General features: G+C 30.5%; 4 protein-coding genes across 5 annotated transcripts; all 4 read right to left on the reverse strand.

The window, feature by feature from the left end:
* Window positions 1-406: 406 nt before the first annotated feature.
* On the reverse strand, window positions 407-1,511 carry LOC114190558. Its single transcript, XM_028079494.1, has 2 exons — window positions 1,189-1,511; window positions 407-805 (listed from the first exon to the last, which is right to left on the reverse strand). Exons 1-2 carry the CDS (start codon window positions 1,404-1,406, stop codon window positions 601-603), a joined length of 423 nt encoding a protein of 140 aa, XP_027935295.1. The 5' UTR covers window positions 1,407-1,511; the 3' UTR covers window positions 407-600.
* Window positions 1,512-4,525: 3,014 nt separating this feature from the next.
* LOC114190730 (reticuline oxidase-like) lies at window positions 4,526-6,664 on the reverse strand. Its single transcript, XM_028079721.1, has one exon. The coding sequence runs from the start codon at window positions 6,389-6,391 to the stop codon at window positions 4,721-4,723; it is 1,671 nt and encodes a 556-aa protein (XP_027935522.1). The 5' UTR covers window positions 6,392-6,664; the 3' UTR covers window positions 4,526-4,720.
* A 2,433-nt stretch (window positions 6,665-9,097) lies between these two features.
* On the reverse strand, window positions 9,098-13,834 carry LOC114189616 (uncharacterized protein ycf45). Its single transcript, XM_028078234.1, has 8 exons — window positions 13,570-13,834; window positions 13,401-13,478; window positions 13,075-13,295; window positions 12,458-12,530; window positions 11,468-11,752; window positions 11,049-11,192; window positions 10,068-10,118; window positions 9,098-9,283 (listed from the first exon to the last, which is right to left on the reverse strand). Exons 1-8 carry the CDS (start codon window positions 13,807-13,809, stop codon window positions 9,215-9,217), a joined length of 1,161 nt encoding a protein of 386 aa, XP_027934035.1. The 5' UTR covers window positions 13,810-13,834; the 3' UTR covers window positions 9,098-9,214.
* Window positions 13,835-14,482: 648 nt separating this feature from the next.
* On the reverse strand, window positions 14,483-16,938 carry LOC114189614 (F-box/kelch-repeat protein At3g23880-like). 2 transcript variants are annotated; one of them, XR_003605698.1, is made up of 3 exons: window positions 15,539-16,938; window positions 15,001-15,032; window positions 14,483-14,809 (listed from the first exon to the last, which is right to left on the reverse strand). XR_003605698.1 is itself a non-coding variant. In XM_028078233.1 (2 exons), exon 1 carries the CDS (start codon window positions 16,768-16,770, stop codon window positions 15,559-15,561), a length of 1,212 nt encoding a protein of 403 aa, XP_027934034.1. In that variant the 5' UTR covers window positions 16,771-16,933; the 3' UTR covers window positions 14,579-14,809; window positions 15,539-15,558. The 2 variants fall into 2 exon arrangements, 1 of the variants encoding a protein (XP_027934034.1); XM_028078233.1 differs by lacking the exon at window positions 15,001-15,032 and having other exon boundaries at window positions 14,579-14,809; window positions 15,539-16,933.
* Window positions 16,939-26,839: the final 9,901 nt, after the last annotated feature.

Genomic DNA, 26,839 nt, shown 5'->3' on the forward strand with positions numbered 1-26,839 from the left:
GATAGATTATCGCCCATTACAAGATTATGTTTTATAATAATTATTATATCAGTTACTTCTGTGATCATTTTTAATTGAATCGTTAAATTCCACATCTATTGTTTTATTTTAATAATAAACTCTGTAGTTGAAATTTTAAGCGAATTTTCAGGCCCTTTATCCCTCACTTTTACCAAGAAATGAGAGAACACAAAGCTTGATCCGAGAAGAATGCTTTTGAAGAGGAACAATAAAAACCACCACACAAACTAGTGAAGTATGCATTGTTCCTTAAATTCTGGTTAACAGTTTCAGATTCCACACATTCATATAGGAAATGCTATTTTGGAAGTCTCAAAGGAAGCTTACCCTCCTCTTCTTTAAATAATCATTAAATGTCAAATATTGCTTCTGCGGAGAAAGCTGATTAAGATATTACTAAGAACTTTAACCCAACCCATTCCATTGTTAACGCTGTGTTACAAAACAAAGTGAAATGGAGAAAAAGCCCGAGAAAAAACAGAAGAAAAGAATAAGATCTTCAGAGTTAAATACCAATTCAAAGTTCTCATTAATCCAACTACATCACCAAATCATGAAATTCCTGTGCCTTTGTAGGATTTATTCAAATTTATAGTGCTTGTCCACACCAACAGACACATCCCAAGTGCAACTCATCCCTTTGGGAAACACAACCAAGTCACCAGCAGCAATTTCAACTGATTCATTTGACCCACTAGGAAACACCTTCACTTTTCCTTCCAGAAGATAGCAAGTCTCTTTGGCTTCATATGTCCATGGGAATTTGCTTGGAGGGCATCCCCATCTGTTATACATCAAATGTGTGTCACACAGAATCAGAGACAGATCAAAAGCTTTTGAAAACAGGTAAACTAAAAAGATAGCATCTTGCAGTGTTTCAGGTCTACCCAATTTGGTAATTAAGGTAAGATATAAGAACCCCATAAAGGTGGTTCCTGTGATTTCTTCAGTCATTCATAACACAGACAACAAAATCAACTTCAATCCCATGGCACAACTATAATGAACAGGTCAAGAAAAGCTCGGCACATAGCATGATTCATTAATCAAGAAATCAAACAAAATTTATTAATCCAAACCTCATAGGAAAAACAAAAGGAACAACAAATCAACCTGAAATAACTGAAACAAAATGGGTAAAAGAAATTAAAGAAAAAAAAGCATTACTTGGGCCATTTCCTAACACCCAGTTGAGTGAGCTTGGACTCAGGAGGGTTTCTCTCAATTTTGATGCCCAGTTTCTCTATGACAGTAGTCATGCTCTCTGCTACTGTTGTTAAGTGCAGTCTCCTCTTTGTTGGATGTCTTGTACTTAAAGGAAAAGCTGAGTGTTTGGTTTGTGTGAAGTTGTTGGGAAATAAAGTACCCACAAATGATGATGCCATTTCGCTACCTTTGGAAATAACACCCTTCTGATCTCTCTCTCTCTACTTTGGTTCACAATTTCTATGAATTTCTCTGTTGTTTTAGTTCACTCATTTTTCATCTCTGCACTTTCTAGACAGTCCAAAAGTCAAGAAAGAAACTAAAAACAATTTCATTATTTAGATATAATCATTATGTTTATATTTCACTTTTATAAAAGAAATATTTGTGTATATTTTTGTACCTCAAAAATACCGGTTTTAAATTAAAAGAATAACTTTTGTTGCTCCATATTGTGTTGGAAAAAGACAACTACTTATAATACACTTTGTAAATATTTTCTAAACGAACCTTCTGTCTTTAATTAAAATTTATAAAATTATATACATACTAACATTAATCAACTTCGTTTATAATTTTATAATTTTTAATAAATATTATGTTTGGAAAATTTCCCTAGCTCTCATATTTTCTCCCAGAGTTTTATAAATACCTTATTTTTTCATCTACTTTAATTATTATATGAAAAATATTGTATAAAAAATATTTTTCATTTACTTTAGTTATTATATGAAAAATATTTTTCAAATTCAATCTTTTTTACTATATTTATTATATGAAAAAGAAATCCAAAAAATATTTATAAATTGATTTAAGATTACTATGGTACTAAAAATATTTTTTTTATTGTAGGAATTAAAATGCAAAAAAAAATATATATTGTATGAATCAAAGCATAAAAAATTATAGGCTTAAATATACATTTGGTCTCTATTTTTGTTGACTTTATTCAATTTGGTCCCTATTTTCGTTTTATGTTCAATTAGGTCCTCATTTTCGTCAAATTGTGGTCAATTTGGTCCTTTTCATTAAAGGTGTTTAAATAGTTAACATTTTTGAACAGTACATGTCACGTGTCAGCTCCTGGTTTTTTGATTTTTTTTTAATTTTTTTTTAATTTTTTAATTTTTTTAATTTTTTTTTAATTTTTTTTAATTTCAAAAAAAGTGTCCATGTGTCAAGTCACAATTGTGCCACGTGTCAGTTTCCTGCTAGTATTATTTTTTTGTTCAACTTAGTCCCTATATTCGTTATTTTTGTTCAATTCAGTCCCTATATTTGTTATTTTTGTTTAATTTAGTCCCAAATTTTGTTTAAATAAAACCATTTAATTTTTAAAATTGACATTATTACTTATTTTTAAAATTTAATTATAAATTATAATATTTAATTATTAATTGAATATAATTTTTAGATTCAATTGTTAAATAGAATATAATTATTTAAATATAATTAAAATATAATTATTAAAATTTTAAAAATATATATTAACATTTGTAAAATTTACATTTAAATTTAAAATATTTAATATTTTTATTGCATTTTAGATATTAAAATCTAAAATATTTTATATGTAAATGTTAATTTTATAAATATTAGTTTATTTTTCTAAAATATTTTGAATATTTAAAACATTTTTATAAATCAATTTTAATATCTAAAATGCAATAAAAATATTAAATATTTTAAATTTAAATGTAAATTTTACAAATGTTAATATATATTTTTAAAATTTTAATAATTATATTTTAATTATATTTAAATAATTATATTCTATTTAACAATTGAATCTAAAAATTATATTCAATTAATAATTAAATATTATAATTTATAATTAAATTTAAAAAATAAGTAATAATAATGTCAATTTTAAAAATTAAATGGTTTTATTTTGACAAAATTTGGGACTAAATTAAATAAAAATAACGAATATAGAGACTGAATTGAACAAAAATAACGAATATAGGGACTAAATTGAACAAAAAAAATAATACTAGCAGAAATTAACACGTGGCACAATTGTGACTTGACACAAGGACACTTTTTTTGAAATTAAAAAAATTAAAAAAACCAGAAGCTGACACGTGGCATGTACTGTTAAAAAACGTTAACTATTTAAACACCGTTAGTGAAAAGGACCAAATTGACCATAATTTGACGAAAATGAAGACCTAATTGAACATAAAACGAAAATAGAGACCAAATTGAATAAAATCAACAAAAATAGGGACCAAATATATATTTAAACCAAAATTATAATGAGCAAAAGTGAGACTATGGTTTAACACCTCAACTAATAAAACAATCAACAAAAAGTGTTAAATTATGTGAAGATGTTTAATATTTAGTACTTACAAAGTAATATATTACAAATTTTCACATCCAATCAACAAAAATTTTATTTTTCTTCTCAATCTTTTCTACCAAATAATCCCATTTAATATTTCTGGTATATTTTTTTCAAATTTATTAGGAATATAAATATGAATTCAGTTAAAAGTTTCACCTTCAGTAAAATTGAAAGAGTAGAGTAATGTATACAAAAAAAAAACACACACACACACACATACACTTACTTTTTTATATTAAATCTTTTTGGTATATCCTCCATTAAAATCACAATAATATTTACATATAAACATTTACAATAATATATCTTAATCTTTATACAAGTAATTTTAGATCTATTTAGTATTTGGTGCAAAGAAAAAAGTTAACGCCAAACAATAAATTTATAGTGTTATGTTCTGAAATTTTACAATTTTTAGAATTTTCAAGTTTTAGTCTTTAATCTTAGGAATTATTCATTTTGGTTTCGATCAATGTATATATTATTTTAAATTTTATTATCTAAAAATAGTTAATGGTGAATTTATGTTAGTTTTGTGGTTACGATTGTGTTATTGTATTGTTGTTTTTATCCATTATCTTGAGTCAATTAATTTATAGATTTTATTTATATTATATGGTATTTAATTTTATTATTTTTATCTAATTTGTAACTTGAATTTATACTTTTACATTATTTCTAACCATCTTTCATCAAAGATACTGTGACATTTGCTTATAGTACTTTTGTTGTAATTATGGTGTTGTTATCACAGTAGTTTAAGTCACATGAACTAGCAAATACCACTAATGATTTTTTTTTTTCTAAGGGGTAAAGGTTGAGTTCATATTAAAATCTCTCTCGGGAAAAAAAAATGTCATCATATTTCTACACATTCTATTTTTTTCTGTCTCTATTATCTTTCACTATACATTTTTCTATGTTCTTATTATCTCGTACTTTGGTGTGGAGACTGTACTAAACACTCATGTAGAGATACATTCCCAAAGAAAAGGACAATGGGAGATATTTCATTTCATGTTTTGAACCAATCTAGATTTTGCATAGGTTCCATATTCAATTCAACTTTTAACTGACTACATAAATTTTAAAGCACACTCTTGGGATTTTCTTCACTGATGCAGGGGATCACAGTGACATCATTTACAAATATAGCATCATTTCTTTGTTCTGTGCTCTGAAATTGTGAGAGACCAAAGACATAGGAGGAATGCCCTGTTCATTGGTGAAAACGTTGTTAGGATCAATCATAGTCTTGGCCCTCACCAATCTCTCATAGTTACTCAAAAAGTACTTTTCACCCCAATCTCTTGCACTTTCCACACCATCTTTCTCATCACCACCATTACTTATCCTCTTCCTCACTCCAAGGTCAAAGTCCATGTAATTAATATATGCAGCTCTTGGACCCGAAGAAACAAAGGGAGTCATAGCATCATAGAACCCTCTTATCCAATCTACATAATCACTGCTTTTCTCATTCTCACCTTCTTTCCAATATATCAGATACTGTATTGTAAACAAGTTTCCTCTTCTGTGAGGAAAAGCAATTGCATCAATGCTTATATTATGCATCTTTCCACCATAAGCATCAAGAATAACATATCCCTTTGGCTCCTTTTCAAGGATTTCCAGTGCAGTTTCTATCCCCACAAGAGGAACATGCTTTCTCACATAATCTGATTTCGCCTTGAAATACTCCTTTTCTTGCAGATACCTGTTCTTCAAGTCAGACACCGAAGCTCCATCACTTAGGCCAGAGAAGAAAACAATTGACTCAATCCAACTCATTTCTTTGCATTCTTCTTCTGTAACACCCAACTCCGGAAAACTCTGGTTTAGAATGGATACAGCATTTGTTCTAGGACCAAGATAGAAACCATTAAGTGTTACTGATAACCCTTTGGTTTTAGCCTGGGGCAAACCAGCACCAACGAAGCATGACAGATAGTAGTCATCTTCCAAGTTTGGTGCCACATGTTGCCATTTGTGCACCAGATTTGCAACATGGCTTTTTGTGCCTGTTCTTGAGACAGTGAAACTTGTTACAACCTGTGGCACTTTCAGCAACTGGATTTTCCAGGCATAGATGATCCCCCAAACACCACCTCCTCCTCCTCTAATAGCCCAGAACACATCTTCTCCCATGGTTTCACGGTCCAACAAATTTTGATCAGCATCAACAAGAAGGGCATCCACAACGTTGTCTGCTGCAAGACCATATTTTCTAGACAGCATCCCAAAACCACCACCTCCAATGTGTCCTCCGACACCAACGGTTGGACATGACCCAGCTGAGAATCCATGCTCGTTGCTTGCTTCAGAGATTGCATAGTAAGTCTCTCCCAGTGTTGCACCACCTTCAACCCATGCTGTTTCTGTCTCCATGTCCACCCAAACGTGGTTCAAATTCATCATGTCAATGATCACGAAAGGAGTGCCATCATCAGACACATACGAAGTCCCTTCATAGCTGTGTCCGCCACATCTTACTCTGATTTCCATGGAGCTCTCTCTACTGCACGCTACACTTTTCTGCAGCTGCTCCAAACTCTCCGGCAATACAATGGCTACTGGCTTGGGAATCACGGGCTCTGCGAACCGAAGGTTTTGGATGGAAAAATTAAGAATTTTGAAGTAATTATAGGAAGAGGGTTGGTCGTGTTCTTTGTAAGGGAGCGTGGTAAAGTTTTTGATATTGTGATTCAGCAAGCAAGAAGCCAAGTTTGGGAGTGAAGCACATGACCAGAGTGAAACTTCAAAGGATAGTAAAAGGAAACATACGAGGCATAATGTTTTGAGGTGGTAGAACATGGCTTAAGCTTCTGAATTCTAGAACTAAACAAGGTGATTTGTAATTGGTGAAGAACTAGTTTGAGTTTATTGCCATTGGAGAACGACTCATGATAGTTTAAAACAAAAGGGTGGAGAAACGTAGCAACCATGCATATGTTGTGGCCGGCCATAGTTTAATTCTGGAATTTGGAAGTGGCAGAGTGGACTCTTTTTCTGGAGGGGTCCAGCATTGTCGAGTGAACTTGAACACTGATATAGAATCATTCACTCATTGAAAGCAGACAAAACAAAAAAAAACAGAACAACATAAAAAATACTAGGAAGATCTGGTTAACAAAATTATAAATGTGGGTTACGTGAGAGAGTAGCTACATACGAGAATGAATAACTAGCTGACATAAAGAGTTTGCCGGCTGAGTAAAGAACATAAATTGCCATGGCCTGCTATGTTGTTCGGTTTTATCCAATTGGTTTTAAATAATGTTAATGTCAACTCATATCAGTGTTTTTTTTAGCTCTTGTTAACCAAAACCCGTGACAATCCACGGATTGAGTTTTTATCATTACATTCATGCTATTTGTTGAAACCCTCTACATACAAATTATACATTTTGCCTTTAAAAATACACAGTTGGAAAATGATGATACATATGTAAGTACAAACTCTCATGAAAAGAAGTTAACACGAGTAAAAATGAAGGGATCTTCATGTTCAGATCTCCACAGTAGAAAATAAAACAGAATAAGTCATTTTGAATCCTTTGGAAGAGAATAAGTAGATGCAATAATATACAGAAGTGCAAATGTCATAATTTTCTTTATGCCATGCAAATGGTAATCCCAATCCAGAATACTTTAACTGCTTTCTGAACAGTACATGATCTTGACACGAAGTCAAAATCGAAGAAAGAATATTCAAAGGTGGGGCTAGTAGGCGACAAATTGTGTGGTTTGAAACTGTGGATATGATCCACACGCTAATGTTATTATTCATATCTCATTGGTATTTTTATAGAAAAACCCGCTTGCTACGAACACTGGATTAGGCCTTGTTATTACCCAAAACATAGCATTAAAATGGTGGATATCTTTTTCAAACAAAGAAAGATGAATTTGAGTTCATGGAGTAGACAAATATAAAATCCCCTACGATTGGTATAGTGGCTAGGGGCTAGAGTAGAAAAAAATGAGATCATGAGCTGAAAGTTCACTATTACTGTGGGACCAAAAAGAGTGTGACAACAAAAAGTAAAGAGAGAGGACTTTAAGTTCATAACAAAGACATCTGATACTATATTACTGCAGAAGAAAGCATCACAGTACGTTGCAGCCACTATGAGCTACATTGTTTTCAGAGTCATCAATCAATGTAGAGAAGTTCATGGCCTTAGGATTAGACGAAGAGATAATGCAGCTGAAAGGCTCCAACTTAAACTCATCTTCCTCTTCAATACGTTTCCTTGAGGACAAGTTTTCAACATCGTACGACACCTTTCATCAATAAGAGCACAAGAGGAGACAGGATTTAACCCCAACAAAATTGAAACTCTCATGGTAGACTCTAATTAGAATATGTTATAAATTGTTTATAATGAGAATATTGATATGGACTCACCGAATAACTTTGTTTAAAAGTGTCTATAGTTTCATTTTATGGATTTTCGGAAAGTAAATGTCTTAGAGTCTACTTTATGTTTTAGTTTTAATTAATCGAGTTAGTGTGAACAACTTGTCTTATATGTGAAGAATTTTGTTGGAATGGTTCATGGTATGATTTACGTGATTTGTGAACAACTGAAAATAAAGCATATTGAAAGTGTGGACAAAATATTTCGATCATTAGATGTTGTTTTTGTAAGAAAGAAAACCACACAATGAGGTTTTGTTCTTTAGGATAAACAAAGGAGAGTGACTGTTTGAGACATAACACTCAAAATAAAAAACTCAAATACTTTTAAGTTATTCAAATGAGTACATTTGATCTCCTTATACAAGAGTTTGATGGAAGGAAACAACCATTGGTTTTATGATGTATGCAATGATTTTTCACTCATCATAACATGGTATATGATGTGAAAGTTGTGACGATGTTCATGTTAAACCCTAAAAAAACTCATTTACAAGTTATTAAGTAGATTTTAAGGTACTTGATGAGACGACTTGTCATAATCCTAGTTTATTGTGGGATTAAAAGTTAGGTTACCCAAACTATGTTGGGTACTTGGACATTAGAAGTCTCTCATATACAAGTTTGTTTGTGGTTGTCTAGAGTCTACTTTATGGATTGTTTGGTGATAAACGATAGAAGCACTTAGAATGTAACATTACGTTTAAAGTTTCTATTGTCTCTAAAATAGTCCATCTACATTTTTACCAAGTTAGTATGAGAAATGTGTGTCATGCATTACAAATTTTGTTGAATAATTCATGACGTGATATGGAGTTTATTGTATCCATTTTTTCTACGTATGAACCTTGTGCAAAATATGTTGATTGGGCAAGCATATTCATCAGTATATTTCTACGAGAGAAACTTGTTTAATAATTGTTTTCCCATACACATAAATAAGAATTTGTTAATACTTTAATTGAACCACATTAAAAAAAATCTTATGCTGATATGTTCTCTCCGTGATTCCTATTCTTGTTATTTAATTATTTGTGGTGATTCTTTACGAAATTCTTAAATTGCGTTAATGTAACACAACACGGAACATAAAGTGCTGGATGTAACTTCAGAGTGAAGATATATACATATATCTCAATGAAATAAATACATAATTTACATAATCTTTTGCTGGTTTATAGCTTTGAACCTAAATTGGTTCTAATTGAATAATATCATAGGCATTTATCGTATGCCTTAGATTTTTCTATCACGGCCTTACACTTTTCATCTTTTCTTCTTACCTGCAAAAGAGTTATATAGTCATAATATGAAATATCCTGGTAAAATTATATCAAAGATATATAAGATAATCCTTTGTATGTTGGTCAGACGTATCAACTTATCAAATGCATATGCATCAGAGACTAAAAACCAATTTTAAAAGCGAATTAACGTCCATATGGCAACACAAACATACTCCAAAATTACCCTGTGAGTAAAAATCTTCATATTTAGAATGCTACTCCAAATTCCAAACATTTGTAACCTATAGTGAAGTTAAAGATGGCATTCATAATATCTAAAATATCCATATATATTTATCTAGAAAAACGTGATGAGCTTCTGTTTATTCGAAGAGACAAGTTTAAAAACCCATGAAGTTATAGCAGATTTGGGCTTCTGGAACATATGGATGCACATGCATTGTGGCTCACACTTATATGATTGTAATCAGGTGTCAGGAAGGAAGACCAGGAAAAAAGAGAGAGGAAAGAACAAGGCCAGATGCGAGGTGTGAACCTATATTTCTATGACCATGGTAACTTATGTTGAGTTTATCTACAATCTCAGAAGCCTAATCATGTCTTTTGCTCTTTATCAAGTAGTTTCAGAAAAAGCGAAAAAACTGAACAATAGATTTAAAGTTTTTTTCTCTGGCAGGCATCAACCAAAAAGCTAACAGTCACTTTCATCAGTAAAATTCTATAGTGAAGTATAGAACTGTGAAGTATAGGGAGAAACAAATAATAATAGAAAAATCTTTCAATCAAATAAACTGAAAAAGTACAGCCGTAAAGAATTTACCTCAACCTGTGGACTTTTTCCCCGAAGCAACATATCTACACTTTTGTCGGTCTGCAAAAGGAAAACAAGATATTATTAAAATGAAATGAAATTTTAGCCTATCAATGCCCTCAATGATTAACAGAAACTACTCTACCTGGCCTTTCAATTGGCCCATATAATTCTGCTCAAGTAATTTGTCATTAACAAAAAGAAATTATCAAGAAAAAAACAGCACCAGATAATTCGATTTTTCATTATTATCATCAAATAGCCAACCATATGTTTGTTTTCCTTTCAAAATATCCATTTTGACAACGTTTAATATATAAGGCATCAGGGCATTAAAACAGTTTTTTTTTCAAATTATAGGGGGCAAAAACATCAATTCTAAATTGAAAGCACAAAAACCAAACTTTGCTTAAATTTGAGAGTCAAACAACATATTTAAGGTAGGGGAGTCAAATTGACGTTCAGCTTTAAACCAAGGACATATATACCTTTTTCTAAGTGGCCTAGTATTGATGACAGTCCATTCTAACAATACGTTTTCTTTCATGAATGTAAGTACATTCATTGTGTTGTGCAAATTTTATTCAAAGGGCTGGACAAAATCACTGATGCTATTCTGAAAATAAGTTAAATGAATAACAACAATAATTTCTATAAAAGAAAAAGTAAAAAAGTGGGAATAGCAGAAATGATAAGGAATGCATGGAACAAGGATGGGATAAAAAATTATTGTGTATGAGATCTTGATGTGTCAAATATCGAAGAAAAAGTCATAGAAAACCGGTTTAGGTAGTTTGGACGTGTGTAAAGAAGGCACCGGTGATGAGAGTAGATCTCATGAATTTAGCCCTATGAGAAAGGGTAGAGGGAGACCAAAAAAGACATTGCTGAAATTAGTTTTGAGTAAGTCCAATGGTGTTGCATATAGACAACTTCACCAAATGGGATAAGGTTATTGTTATTTCAGTAATAAGTGCTCAATCAACATACCTGATGTGTGAGCCAGTAGTGTCTATCTCTCATCTCAATTAAGAAATCAAATGTTGGAGGTGCTTTCCTCTCAAGAACTGTCTTCGGACAATTTCTCGCCTTGGCTTCTGCATCTCCCAGAGTAACAATTTCTATTCCACCAATCTGATAAAGCAAATGGAGGTGAATCTTGAATATTAGAGTTGCTTAGATGGGTGATGTTCAAGTTATGTGAAAACTAAAATTCAGATGAAAATAAGGTAATAACTTAAAATGGGATTCAGTTTCAGGCCTCATCTAAACAGCATTACTTATGCAAAGAGACGATTATTGTCTTAAATTAAGTAAGCCACATACAGTTCAAAACTTGCTTAAAAAGGGAGCAAAAGCAACAAGCTATTGGATGTTATTGGCACAAGCATATAAAAGTTAAAACAAACCAGATCAGAAAGGGTAGGATTCTTGATGATATTCTCAAGCTTCTGTCCATGAGCAGTCCCAATAAGAATGATCCCACGCTCAGCAATTGATCGGCAAGCATGAGCTTCAGCTTTTGTGCCAATCTCATCAACTATAATCACCTCAGGCATGTGATTTTCCACTGCCTCAATCATCACTCTGTGTTGCATCGATGGCTCCCGCACCTGCATTCTTCGTGCACCACCGATTGCTGCATGTGGGATATTGCCATCACCCCCAATTTCATTGCTGGTATCAACAACCACCTATCCATTTTGCAAGAAGTGATTCTATCATGAGCCTGTCTAAAAAAGTACTTTAAGGAAGAATAAGGCTTGAGCCGCTAGCCATGGTTTTCTCTTGAAGAGGGCAAGCATGCTTTTCAAGCCAGTGAAATCCTGTTAATTTTCTAGGTGTTGCAACTTTTGACAGCCCTTGTGCTGTATAATTACTAGTGGGTCATCTCCTTAGAGCTTCTTTAATTCTAAAAATTAATGTAACAAGCAATTAACCATACATAGTAATTGCATACTGGTGGAGTCCTTTTAGGTTCCTAAGAGTTGCAATTTTTGACAGCCCCCACTTAGCCTATAAATAGGGTCTTATGTGCATGTGCAAAGCAAACTTGAATTATTGAAAAATTGGGTTATCCCTTTTGATAGAACTGTTTCTATTGGGTTCTTGACAGAACCGCCTATAACTTATCAAGGAATTTTTCCTAAACTAGGCTGTGGCTCTCCACATCCTTTCTTTGTTTCCATTTCCTTCCTCTGTTCATTTTTATTTTTTGCACATTGTTTCCATTTCCATCCTAGAAAGATCCATAAATTGAATTCATGCCAAGTGGATTCACATTAGGTATCAATAATCTTCTACCCATTTTGCAAGAAGTTATTCCATCCTGAGCCAGTCTAAAACAGTACTTTTAAAGGAAGAGAAAATGCTTCTAGATGCTGAAAAAATCAGCATACCACTCTTTTGTGAAGCTCCTCAGACAGCACTCGAGCAATTTCACGCATAACAGTAGTTTTGCCAACCCCAGGCCTGAGAGAATCCAAGAAAAAGAAGGGAAAAAAACCATCAAATTTTCATAGAAAAATTGAACACCTACTACATTATTGGATTGGGGAGTCAATAGACCATGGTAAAGTAACTTTTATCACTTATTAGACAGATCTTAACATAAATTTCAAAGTCTTCCAAAACCAACAACTTATGCCAAACACAGAATCCTTAAAATATTTTAAATCTAGAAAAATGATCAAATGACACATGTTCTAGTTGGATAAAGCTCTCTCTAGGTACTTATAGGATAAGAAAACAAAAAGGGTAAAATCAATTTAAGTTATCTCGTAACTTAAAATCAACTTGTTCACTAGAACACCCATAGAATAGAAACTTTCTTTTCTAACAACTTGTAGAAGAAATTTAATTCTTTTTACCTTCTTGTTTGTTCTCTTACAAGTATACATTTTACCATAAGATAAGGAATCAAACTAATTTCATTTCAAGGATTCCCTCATCACTTCAATTTGTATCTAATCTTAAAATATCAATAAGAGATTCAATGGAGAATACTGTGGTATACCTTCCAACAAACAAAATGCTCTTCCCATATTGAAGCAGGTCATAAACCATGTCAATCTGGCCAGTGATTGCTCTCCCAACACGGCAAGTCAAGCCAACTATGTGACCATTCCTACTCCTAATTGCAGATATTCTGTGCAAAGTACCCTCAATTCCAGCTCTATTGTCCTTGCCAAACTCTCCAATAGCTTGTTCAGCATACTCCAACTCCTTCACAGTTACCTAGCTACACAAATACACCATACAACTCAATGCATTTCTGGATAACACATTTCGAGGTCCACATAAATAATACGCCAAATATAAAGAGTGCAAGGTACGCATTACCTCTGTGTTCCTTAAACTGTGGCCTCCATGCTCTCCTAAATAACGTGCTTCTGGGAGACGACCCAAATCCAATACAACCTAATATGAAAAAACAAATGTTAGATTAGAAAGAAGAAGAGTGAATTAAGGATTAAACAAATAACAAATAGCGTTGAAATTGAACAGGGACCTCCAGAAGTTGAGAGCGATTAGATTGATCGATTAGACTTCGATGCAAATCTGATGGAAGGATCTGCAAGAGAGCTTGCATATCGTCTTGGTCGTTGTGAACAAGACAACAAGACCCTTCAGAAAACGTTCCACATTTCAATTTCAGTGACAGTGGCGTTCTTGCTGCCTTCAAATTCCATGGCAGCGGTAGTGACAGAGGCGGCCACGGAGATGAACACCAACGGTTCGTAACTACCATTTTGGTTCCCAGCTTTATCCCTTTATGCCCGTTCTCCAATTTCTCTTATTAAATAGTTCTATTTCTTTAATGCTATTCAATTAAAATTTAGTGTCACTTAATATTGTTATTTTGGTAACAAGATTCAAGTTATGTCAATTTATTCATTCACATTTTTAAGAAAGAGAAAAAATAAAAAGAAACACTTTTGTTTAAAACAACATTTGTTCATTTATGAGCTAATTTGTACAATATTTTTCATATATTTTCAAGCTTTATTTTAATTTATGCATAATTAAATTTTAACTCCAACAAATAATTATATATAGTAGTCATAACATGTTTGTCCACAATTTTAAAAAATAATATCAAATATATTAAATAAAAATATATAGCGTAAGTCTCATAAGAGTTTACATTATTGAAGAAGAGGAAATTGACTCTTTATAATAAAGCTTTTGGTATTAAAATTAAAATAGTATAGGAGATCCCTGTTAAATGATAGTCTCTAGCTTGTACTCGATTATTTTCTGAGTACTTTATCGTGCGAATAATTTAAAACTTGAGAAATATAAATGTGCTCAAATGCAAACTGTACCTTCTACCTAGATCAACAAAAGTGTCCTATTTTTTTCACAAATATAACGAAAGACAAGAGAAGGAGGAGAGAGGAAATCCATTCAATCACATATCATAAATATACTATTAAGAGAGAAAATAGTGCAACAAACAACAATGCTAATAATATACCTGGATGGTGCAGCAAAAGCTGCATCTAATCACTTATAAATACTATTAAACAAGTTTCTTATAATGTATTTTATTGAAGAACTTTAAAGAAAGGTTCATCATGAGAGTCATAATAAACGACTTTTACAGAACAGGTACTAAAACAAATTATAATTATTCTTCTAATAATCCTCTTCTCTTCTTTCTTCCTACTACCGTAGTCCACGATGGTAGTCCACGATGGTAGTCCACGATGCGTCCTTATGTCTATAAAGAGGAGTCCTGTTATTTCCTGCCAGCATATCATGTGTAAACTTTAAACAGAGTTTGAATACGAAGCAATTAATTTTTAAACAGTGAGATGCTAGATTGGGAAGATCCAACATTTTAGTTTTAGCACACATCAAATAAATCCTAAGAATTATTACTCTATTAGAATGGATACAAGATTCTGTTTTATGTGAATATAGAACAAATTTATACCTGGATGAGATATTAACCAAGAACAACAAAACCTGCAACACAAGAAAATTAAAACTACCCACAAAGGAAAATAAATAAATCCATGATGCTCAAAGAAGCACATATTCCTCTGTAAACAAAGAAAGAATTTAGCTTCGATACGAGCCGATGGCATTGGTGACGCATGTTGTCTTATTAATATTAATCTATAGTACATTAATACAGACTCCATCATCCGACAATATAATCAAACTAAGTTGCTACCATTCATATTCACATGATCCATCTATCTATATGTGTCGGTATGTACTACCATTCAATTAAGTTGAAGGAATAAGAATAAGATATGAACTAATACAGGAAATGCAGCCAAAACCAAACTAGAGTCAGGCAACTACAAGCATGCGTCAACAGAAAGATCAGAACTGTTGCTATGAAACGCTGAGAGCAAAGTTTAACATATCAAAATTGCAAAGAAGTTAAGAAGCATTTCAACATTTGAAAGGGAATGTGAGCATGGTAATGCATCAGAATGAAAATGTGGTAAGAAAACACTTACATGATTTGATTGGACAGAGGTCAGGTAGTAGGATAAGGCAACACCAAGCTCTGAACGTAATCGGTGGACTTGAGGGAAACCCATTTGTGGGGAATTTCAAAATGCTCTATCTGGCAATGTCTCCGATTACACCAAACAAGTTGGTATTCCGCATGGCATACCAGGATCAGGATATTGCCGTCTTCAGACAAGCACAAGGGACGCGGAATGAGGTACCGGGGAAACTCAAAATAGTTGTAACTGATGTTCATCAACATAGTCCAAGATTGATAAACTCCAAACTCCTTCATTTGCCAGAAAGCAAAAGATTCTCTATGGTAAATGTGGGAGAGACAGAGACAACCCCCAAAAGCTCCAAGTTCTGAGAAACCTTCTCCCACATCATTAGGCAGTTGAAAGCATGTGTACGTCTCACTGGCTAAGTCAAAGCAAAAATCCACCAACGATCTGGAATTCCCAGTGCCAAGTACTGTCACCCAGTTAAGGGTGCCATTCAGAAACACTCCTTTGGTTTGACGAAACTCCGAAGGAAAATCAGCATCGGTAGTTCGAATCTCCCTCCAACAATCATCTCCAAGATTGTGAACTATAAGTTCGATTTTGTGAGTTTTAGCGTCACTCAACACTGCCGCCACCACCTTATAAGTGTCGGTTGAAGCATCGTGGCCAAACGCCATGTTGGCGCACCCACATTCTATGTAACAAGATGGTGATTCCTCCGAACTGAGTCTGGTGGCAGGGTTCCAAAATCGGACCCAGATTTCGTCAAGATTAGTATGGATTCTACTCAGACACACCAATCCGTTGCAGACTCCAACGATGTCGTAGTTGGCGAAGACTGGAACACCGTCATCATCGATGCCAACAACGGAGTTTGGATTCTCGAGCAAGCTTTGTGTAGAGGAGCAGTGCAGGTAATGTGCATCGTCGTCGTACTCGCCATAGTCGGATAGCGTGTAGAGGATTGGTTTGTCTCTTGGGGATCTTTGAAGGTGCAGTTTCACTAGATTGGGATCGAAAACGAAGGAATTCCAATACTTAGAAACGCACCTAAACCGCATGAGAGCCTTCACCGGAACCCGCGACAGTATTTCTATCATCAAATCGTCGGGCATAGTTGAAGAAGCAGAGGTAGCAGCAATCCCAGTAGCGGCACCGCCATGAGCAACTTCAGCACCGGCACCGTCAGAGACACCGTCATTGCCATCTGTTTCTCTCTTTGGAGAAGCCATAAATTGAAGAATGGAGGAAAAGATTGAAATGCGTTTGTCCTTTGGGATGGGACAAATTGGAGTGAAGTGAGGAATTGTGTAAGATTAGAGACAAATATATAGGTTCCCAGCCCTATGATATGAAGAACTCCCAGTTACACTTTACCTCTACGCGCTTCCACCTAGGTTGACCGGGGCCACCTGTTAAACTTTTCGAAAATGTCTTTAATTTACAGGGAAATAATCTATTTTTAACAACTTCGTTACTTGACGTGGCAACGAGAGAGTGTTTTTCTTATGCCTAAAAAATCCACGTAAGGCATGGTTGAGGACGAGAGAGAAATAGTGGTCGAAGGAGTTACACAACTGAGAGAGCAAGTGAAGAGAGGCGGTGGTTGAAAGAGTTACACAAGTGAGAGAAGCGAGAGAGGAGTTATAGAGAGCACAATGAAAGTGGTTGGAGAAGTGGTGGTAAGCAGTTTATGGTTTCTCCATCTCCAGATTTGGTTTTCCTTCTTTTCCACCGTTTTTTCGTCCTCCATCTCCTCTCCTCTCCGAAGTGTATTGTTCGTTAGTCTTGTAATTTTATTCTTCGTCCATACTCGTTGTTTTCTTCTTCCTTCATTGTCGAAGTTTGTTGTTTCTCCGTTTTGGAAGATATTCTTTTAGTGGGTTTGTCATTTCCCTTTCCCTTTTGGTGGAGCACAAAATGTTTTGGGTTAACCCAGTACACGAAATTTTTTGTCTTCGTTGATGTTTGTGGAAATGAGTGATTTTTGTTTCTGTTTTTGGTTAATATATGATAAAGTTTGGATTTTTTTTTTTTAACAGTGTTGTTGAAGAGCGGATTGTTGAGCAGCATTGGTGTTTTTGGTTTTGCTGTGGTCTACATTGGTGAAGAGGCACGAACCAAACATGTTAAATTCTAAAAATTTAAGTGCTACTACCTTTATGTGGGTGAGGAAAAACAATGGAATGCAGAAAAGTACAGGTTCACACTTACGATATCACAGCTTTGCACTTAAATTGGAAGTTTTTCATATCCAATAAATTATAAACAATCTCCAAAATTTATAAACATTATTCCTTATCAATTGGTGTGAGTTAACTTTATTAATGAAGTTTATAATTTACTCATGCCACCAAACGGAATACTTATCATCCAAGTCAACAAGTGGAAACATTTTGTTCAAATCATATAACGCAGATTAGCAGGAGGGGATTCCTCGGTTGGCATTTAAATTCTAGATCACTTGTCACACCACTACCTATTGAAATGGGTTCATGTTATACCAACCCACCTCATCCACGATCCAAACATGTTAAATTCTCAAAACTTAAAGGCTACTACTTTTATGTCGGTGAGGAAAAACAATGTTTCGCAGAAAAGTACAGGTTCGCACCTACGATAACACAACTTTACATTTAAACTGGAAGTTTTTCATATTAAATAAGTTTAAAACAATCTGCAAAATTTATAAACATTATTCCTTATCAATTGGTGTAAGTTAACTTTACTAATGAAGTTTATAATTTACTCATGCCACCAAACGAAATACTTATCATCCAAGCCAACAAGTGGAAACATTTTGTTCAAATCATATAACGCAGATTAGCAGAAGGGGACTCCTGGGTTGGCACTTAGATTCTGGATCACTTGTCACACCACCACCTATTGAAATGCGTTCATGTTATACCAACTCACCTCATCCACGAACCAAACATGTTAAATTCTCAAAACTTAAGGGCTACTTCTTTTATGTGGGTAAGGGAAAACAATGTAATGCAGAAAAGTTTAGTTTCGCACTTACAGTAACACAACTTTGCACTTAAACTAGAAATTTTTCATATTCAATAAGTTTAAAAAAATATGTAAAATTTATCGTTAAAACTTCCTTTAACGTCACTAAATTAACAAACTTTATAAATTATCGATGCTACCAAGGGGTCTGTCCAAAAGGATACTTATAATCAAACTCAACCAGGGAAAAGGTTTTGTTCAAATCATTTAGCTTAGGTTAGCAGAACCCAACTCATTGTTTTGCACTTACACGTGGAATAACGACTAACAAAACCATTTCTTTAAATGGGTACACCTTATTCCAACTCACTTCAACCATGATGCAGACATGTTAAATTCTAAAAACGTAATGGCTGGTATGCAGACCACGGTTAGGGATAACAAAGTTATGCAGAAAAAATTCAGGTTCGCACTTACGAAACCCCTACTTCGCACATAAACTGTAAACTTTTAATAATCTATATTAAATTTATGGACATAAAATGTTTCCACTTGTTGACTTGGATGATAAGTATCCCGTTTGGTGGCATGGGTAAAGTATACACTTCATTAATAAAGTTAACTCACACCAATTGATAAGGAATAATGTTTATAATTTTGGAGATTGTTTATAATTTATTGGATATGAAAAACTTCAAGTTTAAGTGCAAAGCTGTGTTATCGTAAGTGTGAACCTGTACTTTTCTACATTACATTATTTTTCCTCATCCACATAAAGGTAGTAGCACTTAAATTTTGAGAATTTAACATGTTTGGTATGTGCCTCTTCACCAATGTAGACCAGAGCAAAACCAAAAACACTAATGTTGCTCAGCAATTCGCTCTTCAACAACACTATTTTAAAAAAAATCAAAACTTTATCATATTAACCAAAAACAGAAACAAAAATCACTCCTTTCCACAAACATCAACGAAGACAAAACTTCCAAAACAGATAAACAACAAACTTCGACAATGAAGGAAGAAGAAAACAACAGGCATGGACGAAGAACAGAATTACAGGACTGACAAACAATACACCTCAGAGAGGAGATGAAGGACAAAAAAATAGTGGGCAAGGAGGAAAACCAATCCTGGAGATGGAGAAACCACAAGCTACTCACCACCACTTCTCGAAACACTTTCACTACGCTATCTGTAACTTCTCTCTCTCACTTGCTTCTCTCAGTTGTGTAACTCCTTCAACTACCATTCTCTCTCGTACTCAACCATGCCTTATGTGGATTTTTTAAAGAAAAAAAAGAAAAAAAAACACTATCTCACTGCCATGTCAGATAGTGAGAGAAGTTGTTAAAAATGGGTTGTTAAAATATCATTTTTCTAATTTATATTCAAAAAAATTATTAAAATTTATTAGACCTAGTATTTTATTTAAATTTACTTTTATTTATTGAGGGTAATAAATAAGATATATTTATTACAAGAGTTATTATATGTTTTAATTTATTTGCTTTCGATAGTTTTACAATAATTGTTTTTTGTTAAATATTTAAAATTTTACATTTTTTTTTTATTTTTTGTTTAAGTTGTTAATTAAAGTACATGGTTGTTATATCGTTCACTTAAATATTTTTTAGTTTCTCGAAATTAAAATTTATTTTTATTTGAAATTTTAACAAATTTTAGTCTTTAAATTCTAGAAATAAATGAATTTAATCTTTTAACTTAATTATGTTTTTTACGTGTCAAATGCTAGCATTTAAATCTTTTATATGATTTAATACATTTTCACTTCAATATTAATTAAAAAATGTATTTAACATGTCAAATATATTCAATGTAATTGAATCAAAATGATTATATTTATTAATTTTTAAAATTTAAAAACTAAAATATATTAAAATTTAAGACAAGAGTAAATTCAATTTTTCATCAAAATTTAGTATCAAAGTTCAAAGTTAAGAGATTAAAAATTAATTACTAAAAATTAATTAGTTTATTTAATTATTTTCACGTGTTAAAAGTTAGATTATATGATTATTATAAAATAATAAATAAATGTTATTGTTTTCATCGAAAATGTGTGTTGAGATATTAATGAAATCAATATATTCCCAATAACTTTCATATAATCACTTATTCGAACTAAGAAATTATTTATGGTACCATCGTCTATTAAATTGTTCTTGTTTATTTTCAAAAAGATAAAAATTTACCGGTCATTTTACATTATTTACGATATCAAGTTTATATCAACCATAAACTAAACTTAACGTTTATTAACAAATGGCAACAAATATCAAGACGATAAGATCATATATTAACAATAGATTAACATCAAATTAAAAAATAAAAGAATTTTAATTTAACCCTAATAAAAACACCCGGTTATAGTTTCCTTTACACGCTCCAACCAGCTTCACTTGGAAGTTGGAGCCCACCATTTAACCTTTCAAATCAAAAAAAGAAAAATTATTAAAATGTATTACTCCTGGTATTTTATTCCAATTTTATTTCTATTAATGAAGGATAATAAATGAGATGGAATATATTTATTGTAAGGGTTAATACGTGTTTTAATTTATTTCACTTGATTAATATTGAAGTTTTAGATAACTTTTTACTGTTTTTATTTAAGTTTTAAGTAATTTTTATTTATTAAGTATTTAAAAGTTTTACATTTTTAATTAACTTTTTATTGTTTGATTTTTCGTTAATTAAGTTGTATGGTTGTTATCTTATCACGTTAGTTTACTTAATTGTCTTCACGTGTTAAAAAATATAATATTATTATCAATATAAACAGATAAGTAATTTTTATTGTTCTTATTAAAAATGTGCTAAAATGATTGACAAATTCAGCATGTTAGTTAATGACTTTTGCATCATTATTTATGGTATTTATGGTGATCAAAGAATTAACCTATTAATTATTGTTGATGAAACTTAAATATTTTAAGTTTTATATTGATCAACCTTAAATATTTTAAGATAGAAAAATTATACTTTAACTTCTATTTTTACTCAATATTTACTCTTTAATGTGACTTAGTATTAACCATTTATTTATTCGAAGAAAAAGATAGTCAATAATTTACACTAAATCACGTTAAAAAGTAGAATATGTGAATTAAAAAAATGAGAATCATAATATCATTGTCCTTTAAGATAACACTAATCATGTTTATTTGTTGTGACGAAATATAAGATTTTATCCAACTTTAGTATATGCATAAGGAGACTTTGACCTCTCCAAATCTATTTTAATATATTTTTATGTTTTGTACCTCCAAAAAAAAAATCTATACATTTATATAAATATTTGGACATGCTCAAAATATTTGTTAAAAATCTATCATTGGTTCTATAATTAATATAAAATTGATATTATTGTTAATATAAAACAATGAGTGATTTTTATTATTTTTATTAAAAAACAAACATTTTCATCAATAATAGTGATAAGATGAATCCTTGATCACCATAAATTATGATGTGGAAGTAATTTGGAAGCATAACGATTCACTAACTATTTGAACATGTTTTCGATCAGAACAATAAAAGTTATTTATCATTTTACATAACCTCAATATAATTTTATATTTACCATATTACTTAGCATTTCTTAACAAGTAACAACAAATAAATAAGATAATGAGTACATATCATAACCGTCACATCACCCTATTAATAAAAAAAATTAATGGCAGTGATTTGATCGAAACACACAAATTTTAAATTCCAATAAACCAAAGAAAAATAATTAATAGAGACTTAATTGAAAATATCAAAATTTATCAATCACTTAAAATATAATTAAGCTAATTTATTTATTCAAACTTTCGTTATGTTATATCACTTCGTTTGTAAGACCCTTCTTTTAATTATTTTTCACGAAAGAGTCTTATATAAGATATAAGATGTATAATATCATTAATTTTTTTATTTTATTGTCGGTAAAAATTATTTTTTTAATATTAAAATATATTTTTATTCCATAGTCTTCTTTGAATTATAGGATTTTAAATTTTGTTATGTAAGTATTCAATTCATATGTCTTACAAGACATACATTTTAAATTTATGACATGATGAAGATCCTTCGTTGCAAATTTCATTTTAAGACGTCTAAATTTATATTTTTTTATCAGGTTTTATTTTGTTATGTTATATTTTAAAACAGTTTTTTAACTTTTCATTCAATTCAATGTAAGGGTGTTAAAGAATAACACTTTTGCTAAGATTTTATTTAATTATTAGCCTAAAATTATGTTTTCTAAATAGAAAATATGTTGTTTATTCTTATAACTCGTATCTACGACTTAGAGTTTATATCATGTCAACATGCGTATGATTCTAACTAATCTTTGATGAGAAAAAAAAATTATTGCAAAAAGAAAAAATAATTTATAGAGATAGAAAAAAAAATTGACACTTTATTTATTACAAAGAAAGAAATATCATAATAAATAGTCTTCTGCATAAAAAAGTGACAAACTAATGATAATAATATATATTTTTTTATTAAAAACATTAAATTTGGGATATAGAAATAAAAGCACATTAAATGCATGAGCACATTTCAATATTTTCATCGGCATCTCCATTCAAAAATAAATAAATAACTACTAAAAATAAAATGCATTAGTTGTAGTAATAAATACGCATGCAACTGCAATTTAAAGTGTCACATGCTTACGTTTTGATGGGAAGGAAATCATTATACTAAGTTGATTAATTTAACTTTTAATAATATATAATAATATAAGTGATTTAATATTTTATTTTTTATGTATTTATTTGTTTTCATAATAAGTATATAATAGATATAATTTGTCTATTTTTGAATTATAAATTTTATCTGATTCTTTATCATTTCACTAAAAGAGAAAAATATAAGTGATTAAATGTTTTATTTACATGTATTTATGTAGATTTTTTTTAATATATATATATATATATATATATATATAAATAGATATAGTTTGTATATGTTTCATGAAGTATAATTTTTTTTCATAAGTTCGATGTGGTCTATCATGTTTTGTATTATTTTATTTTATTTTTTATTTATAATAAATTTTCATGTGATGACAAATGATAAATGAATTTTAGAATGCTAGCATAACTAAGATGTCAAGTTCACTATAACATTTTACATGATCTTATTACACTTTTTCATTATTAATATTTCAACCATGGAAAAAAATATAAAACAATGGTTTATTTTGTTTCAAACAATAATATTTATTTTATTCTACGTTTAACTTTTAAGGTTATTTTATGTTAATAATTATCATATAATTTTTTTATTTTTCTAGTCTCATTATATTTCATACACTACCAAAAAAAATAAATTATTGACGAGGATTTACCGACGAAAATATATTTGTTGCTAATTAATATTTACTGACGAATTTATCGACAAATTTTGGTGTTGAATTTACCAACGATATGTCTGTCAGTAATTTGGATTTACTACCGGATTTACCGATGGATATTAGTGTTGAATTAATCGACAGAAATTGAAACTAAATTAAACAAAATTAACCCAAATTATGACTGAATTTGATAAAAGACATTAACACATGACATTGGTATTGACTTAACATGTGACATTGACATTGACACGTGATAATGTTGACTTGACACATGAACAACTTATTTCAAATTAAAAAAATAAAATAAAAATTAAAAAGAGAATAAAAAACCACAATGGTATACACCATTCACCTTCAGTTAACAATTTAAACATCTTTACACAAAATGATCAAATTAACCAAAATTAATGTAATTTGGGACCTTATCGAACACTCGAATAAAAAAATACCACATTAAACAAAATAGCCAAATAATAGATGTCAAAATTGTATTTATGCCAAATTAATATTTTCTTAAAACTTGAAAACAAGGAGTGGTTTAAAAAGTAAGGAGAGAGCGAATCACTTGATGAGATGTCTTTTGGATGCATATATTGAATAGAAACGCTTACTTAAACTATTTAATATTAGCGCTATATGAGTACAAACTTCTTAGTTCATGTCATTATTAAACCTTTTAATATAAATAGAGTGCATTAATTACAATAATTAATACTTTTAAAGAAGGAAAATGTTTTTTGACAGTATTTGACGACAAGGTTGGCAACAGGGTGTGGCAGAGACGAGTTTCTCTATTCTATACCCATCCTCGTAGAAAAAATTCATTCCATCACATACCCAAAATGGGTATCAAACTTTTGTCTCATACCCAACGGGTATAATCTCGTATTCATACTCATACCTGTTTTCTTATACTTCAATATTAATTTTAATTAATTTTTATAAAATAATAAAAAATTACACAAGGTAAACATAATATTATCAAATATTCAATATTAGGAGGATAATTCTTTCTTGATATCAAGTACTTTGAAATAAATTATAATTGTTTACATTTTATATTATAATACCAAATAAAATTTTATGAGAACCAAAACATTGATTAGATTTGTAAACATTAACGAAACCTAGTTGATAAAATTTAAAAATATTTTAATAAAATATAAAAGGAAAACAAATATTCAAATTAAAATATATTCTAAATGTTTGTTTACTTCAATTTTTTAAATTCTAATAAATATATTTTTTAAACTAATAAAAGTTATAATACATCACTTGATCAAAATGACGCAACGAACAAATAGTAAACATAATGATAAAAAATTTAACATAGATCTTGTATCTTTTGAACTCTAATATATGTTGGATGGTGATAAAAAAATATTCATGGCAATTACATTAAATTTCTATATTGTAGTAATTAAAAGTTATTTATACAATTATATTGACAAGGTTATGGTATGATTGATAATGAATTAGAAAATAAAAAATAATTAGATAAAATATATCGAATAGTATTCTACATGATGAAAATAAACAACAAATAAAAAACTAAAAAATTAACAAAATGTGTGTCTTAGAAACAATTTGAGAGACTATTGAAAGAAATCGTACAAAGAAAAATAAATGTATAAGATGAAAAATACCTTAGAGATATAAGAAAACTTTTCAAATATAAATATATATGATCAATGGTTGAGAAATAACGAAAATTATTTTAGCGAAACAAAAAAGTTATTTAAATGAAACAAAAATGAATAATAATAAGTAAATAATATTTTTTTTCTTGATATTACTAGTAAATGAAAGGTTTATACTATTAAACACTTAGATTGAACGTATTAAGCATTCTCATGTGAAAGTAAAATATATAATAAATAAAAATATTAAAAAATAATAAAAATATTCAAATGTGAGACATAAATTTTTTTTAATTGACATACATCATTTTAACATAATTACATAAAGGTTATGATAAGATGAAAAATATATTGGATATGCAAATGAATTTCATGACAAACCAAATAATTAAAAGAAATAAAAAATAAAAAGTATATATATAGTTACTTAATTAATTGTGAATATTTTAATAATTTAAATATTGAGGGAGATGTAGTGGGGACGTGTATTATCGCGAGGATATGTACATCCCCATACCCAATTAAAAAAGTCAGGGATTCCCTATACCCATACCTATACCCAGTCAATATGGGAATTTCCCGTCAAAACGGTGATAAGTTTAGATAATACTCACGGGAAGAGTTTATTTGTCATCTCTATTTGATGACCATTTGATAACTCTTTCAAGAGTAAAATAATTTTAACAAAAGTTAATTTTATATTTCTAAAAGAAAGAAAAAGTGAATAGGAATGAGAAATAATGTCAAATGGTAAACAAAAAGTGTGATGTCAAAATATCGGTATCCTTTAGAGCTCAACGATACATAACACATACTAAGCAAAACAAAACATTCAAAGCTCTACTAAAAACAACTCATTGCCTTTCGCGACTGAACTTTTGTTTCCTTTTATTTATTACTTTTAAAGTTTAAGATTATCCTTACCTTTTTTCAAGATTTTAAATATAGTTAAAAGTTTAAATATAATTTATAAATGAAATTTGATTATTTTAAAAAAAAGAAAAGATTGAGATATAAATATAAATAGTTAATTGATTTTTATTTTATTAAAATTACAATTATTTTAAAAATATTAACAATTGTCAAGGATGTATCCAAATTGATAATAAAGGAAAATACAATTGTATTATCTTAGATAAATAATACATTTCAAGAATTGTTGGATGATTCAATAATCGTTGTTATTATTCAACATGCACGAGCATATATCTTAACGTTGATTAGAAGTAGAGTGATAAAATAAATTGTGACGAGCGGGTTAGTCTCTCAAAACGAGATGGGTCAAATTGAAATTTTTAACTTTTCAACTCATTTTTGTTTGACTTGTCT

Source organism: Vigna unguiculata, chromosome 7 (genome assembly GCF_004118075.2).
Source record: "Vigna unguiculata cultivar IT97K-499-35 chromosome 7, ASM411807v1, whole genome shotgun sequence".
Taxonomy (NCBI): domain Eukaryota; kingdom Viridiplantae; phylum Streptophyta; class Magnoliopsida; order Fabales; family Fabaceae; genus Vigna; species Vigna unguiculata.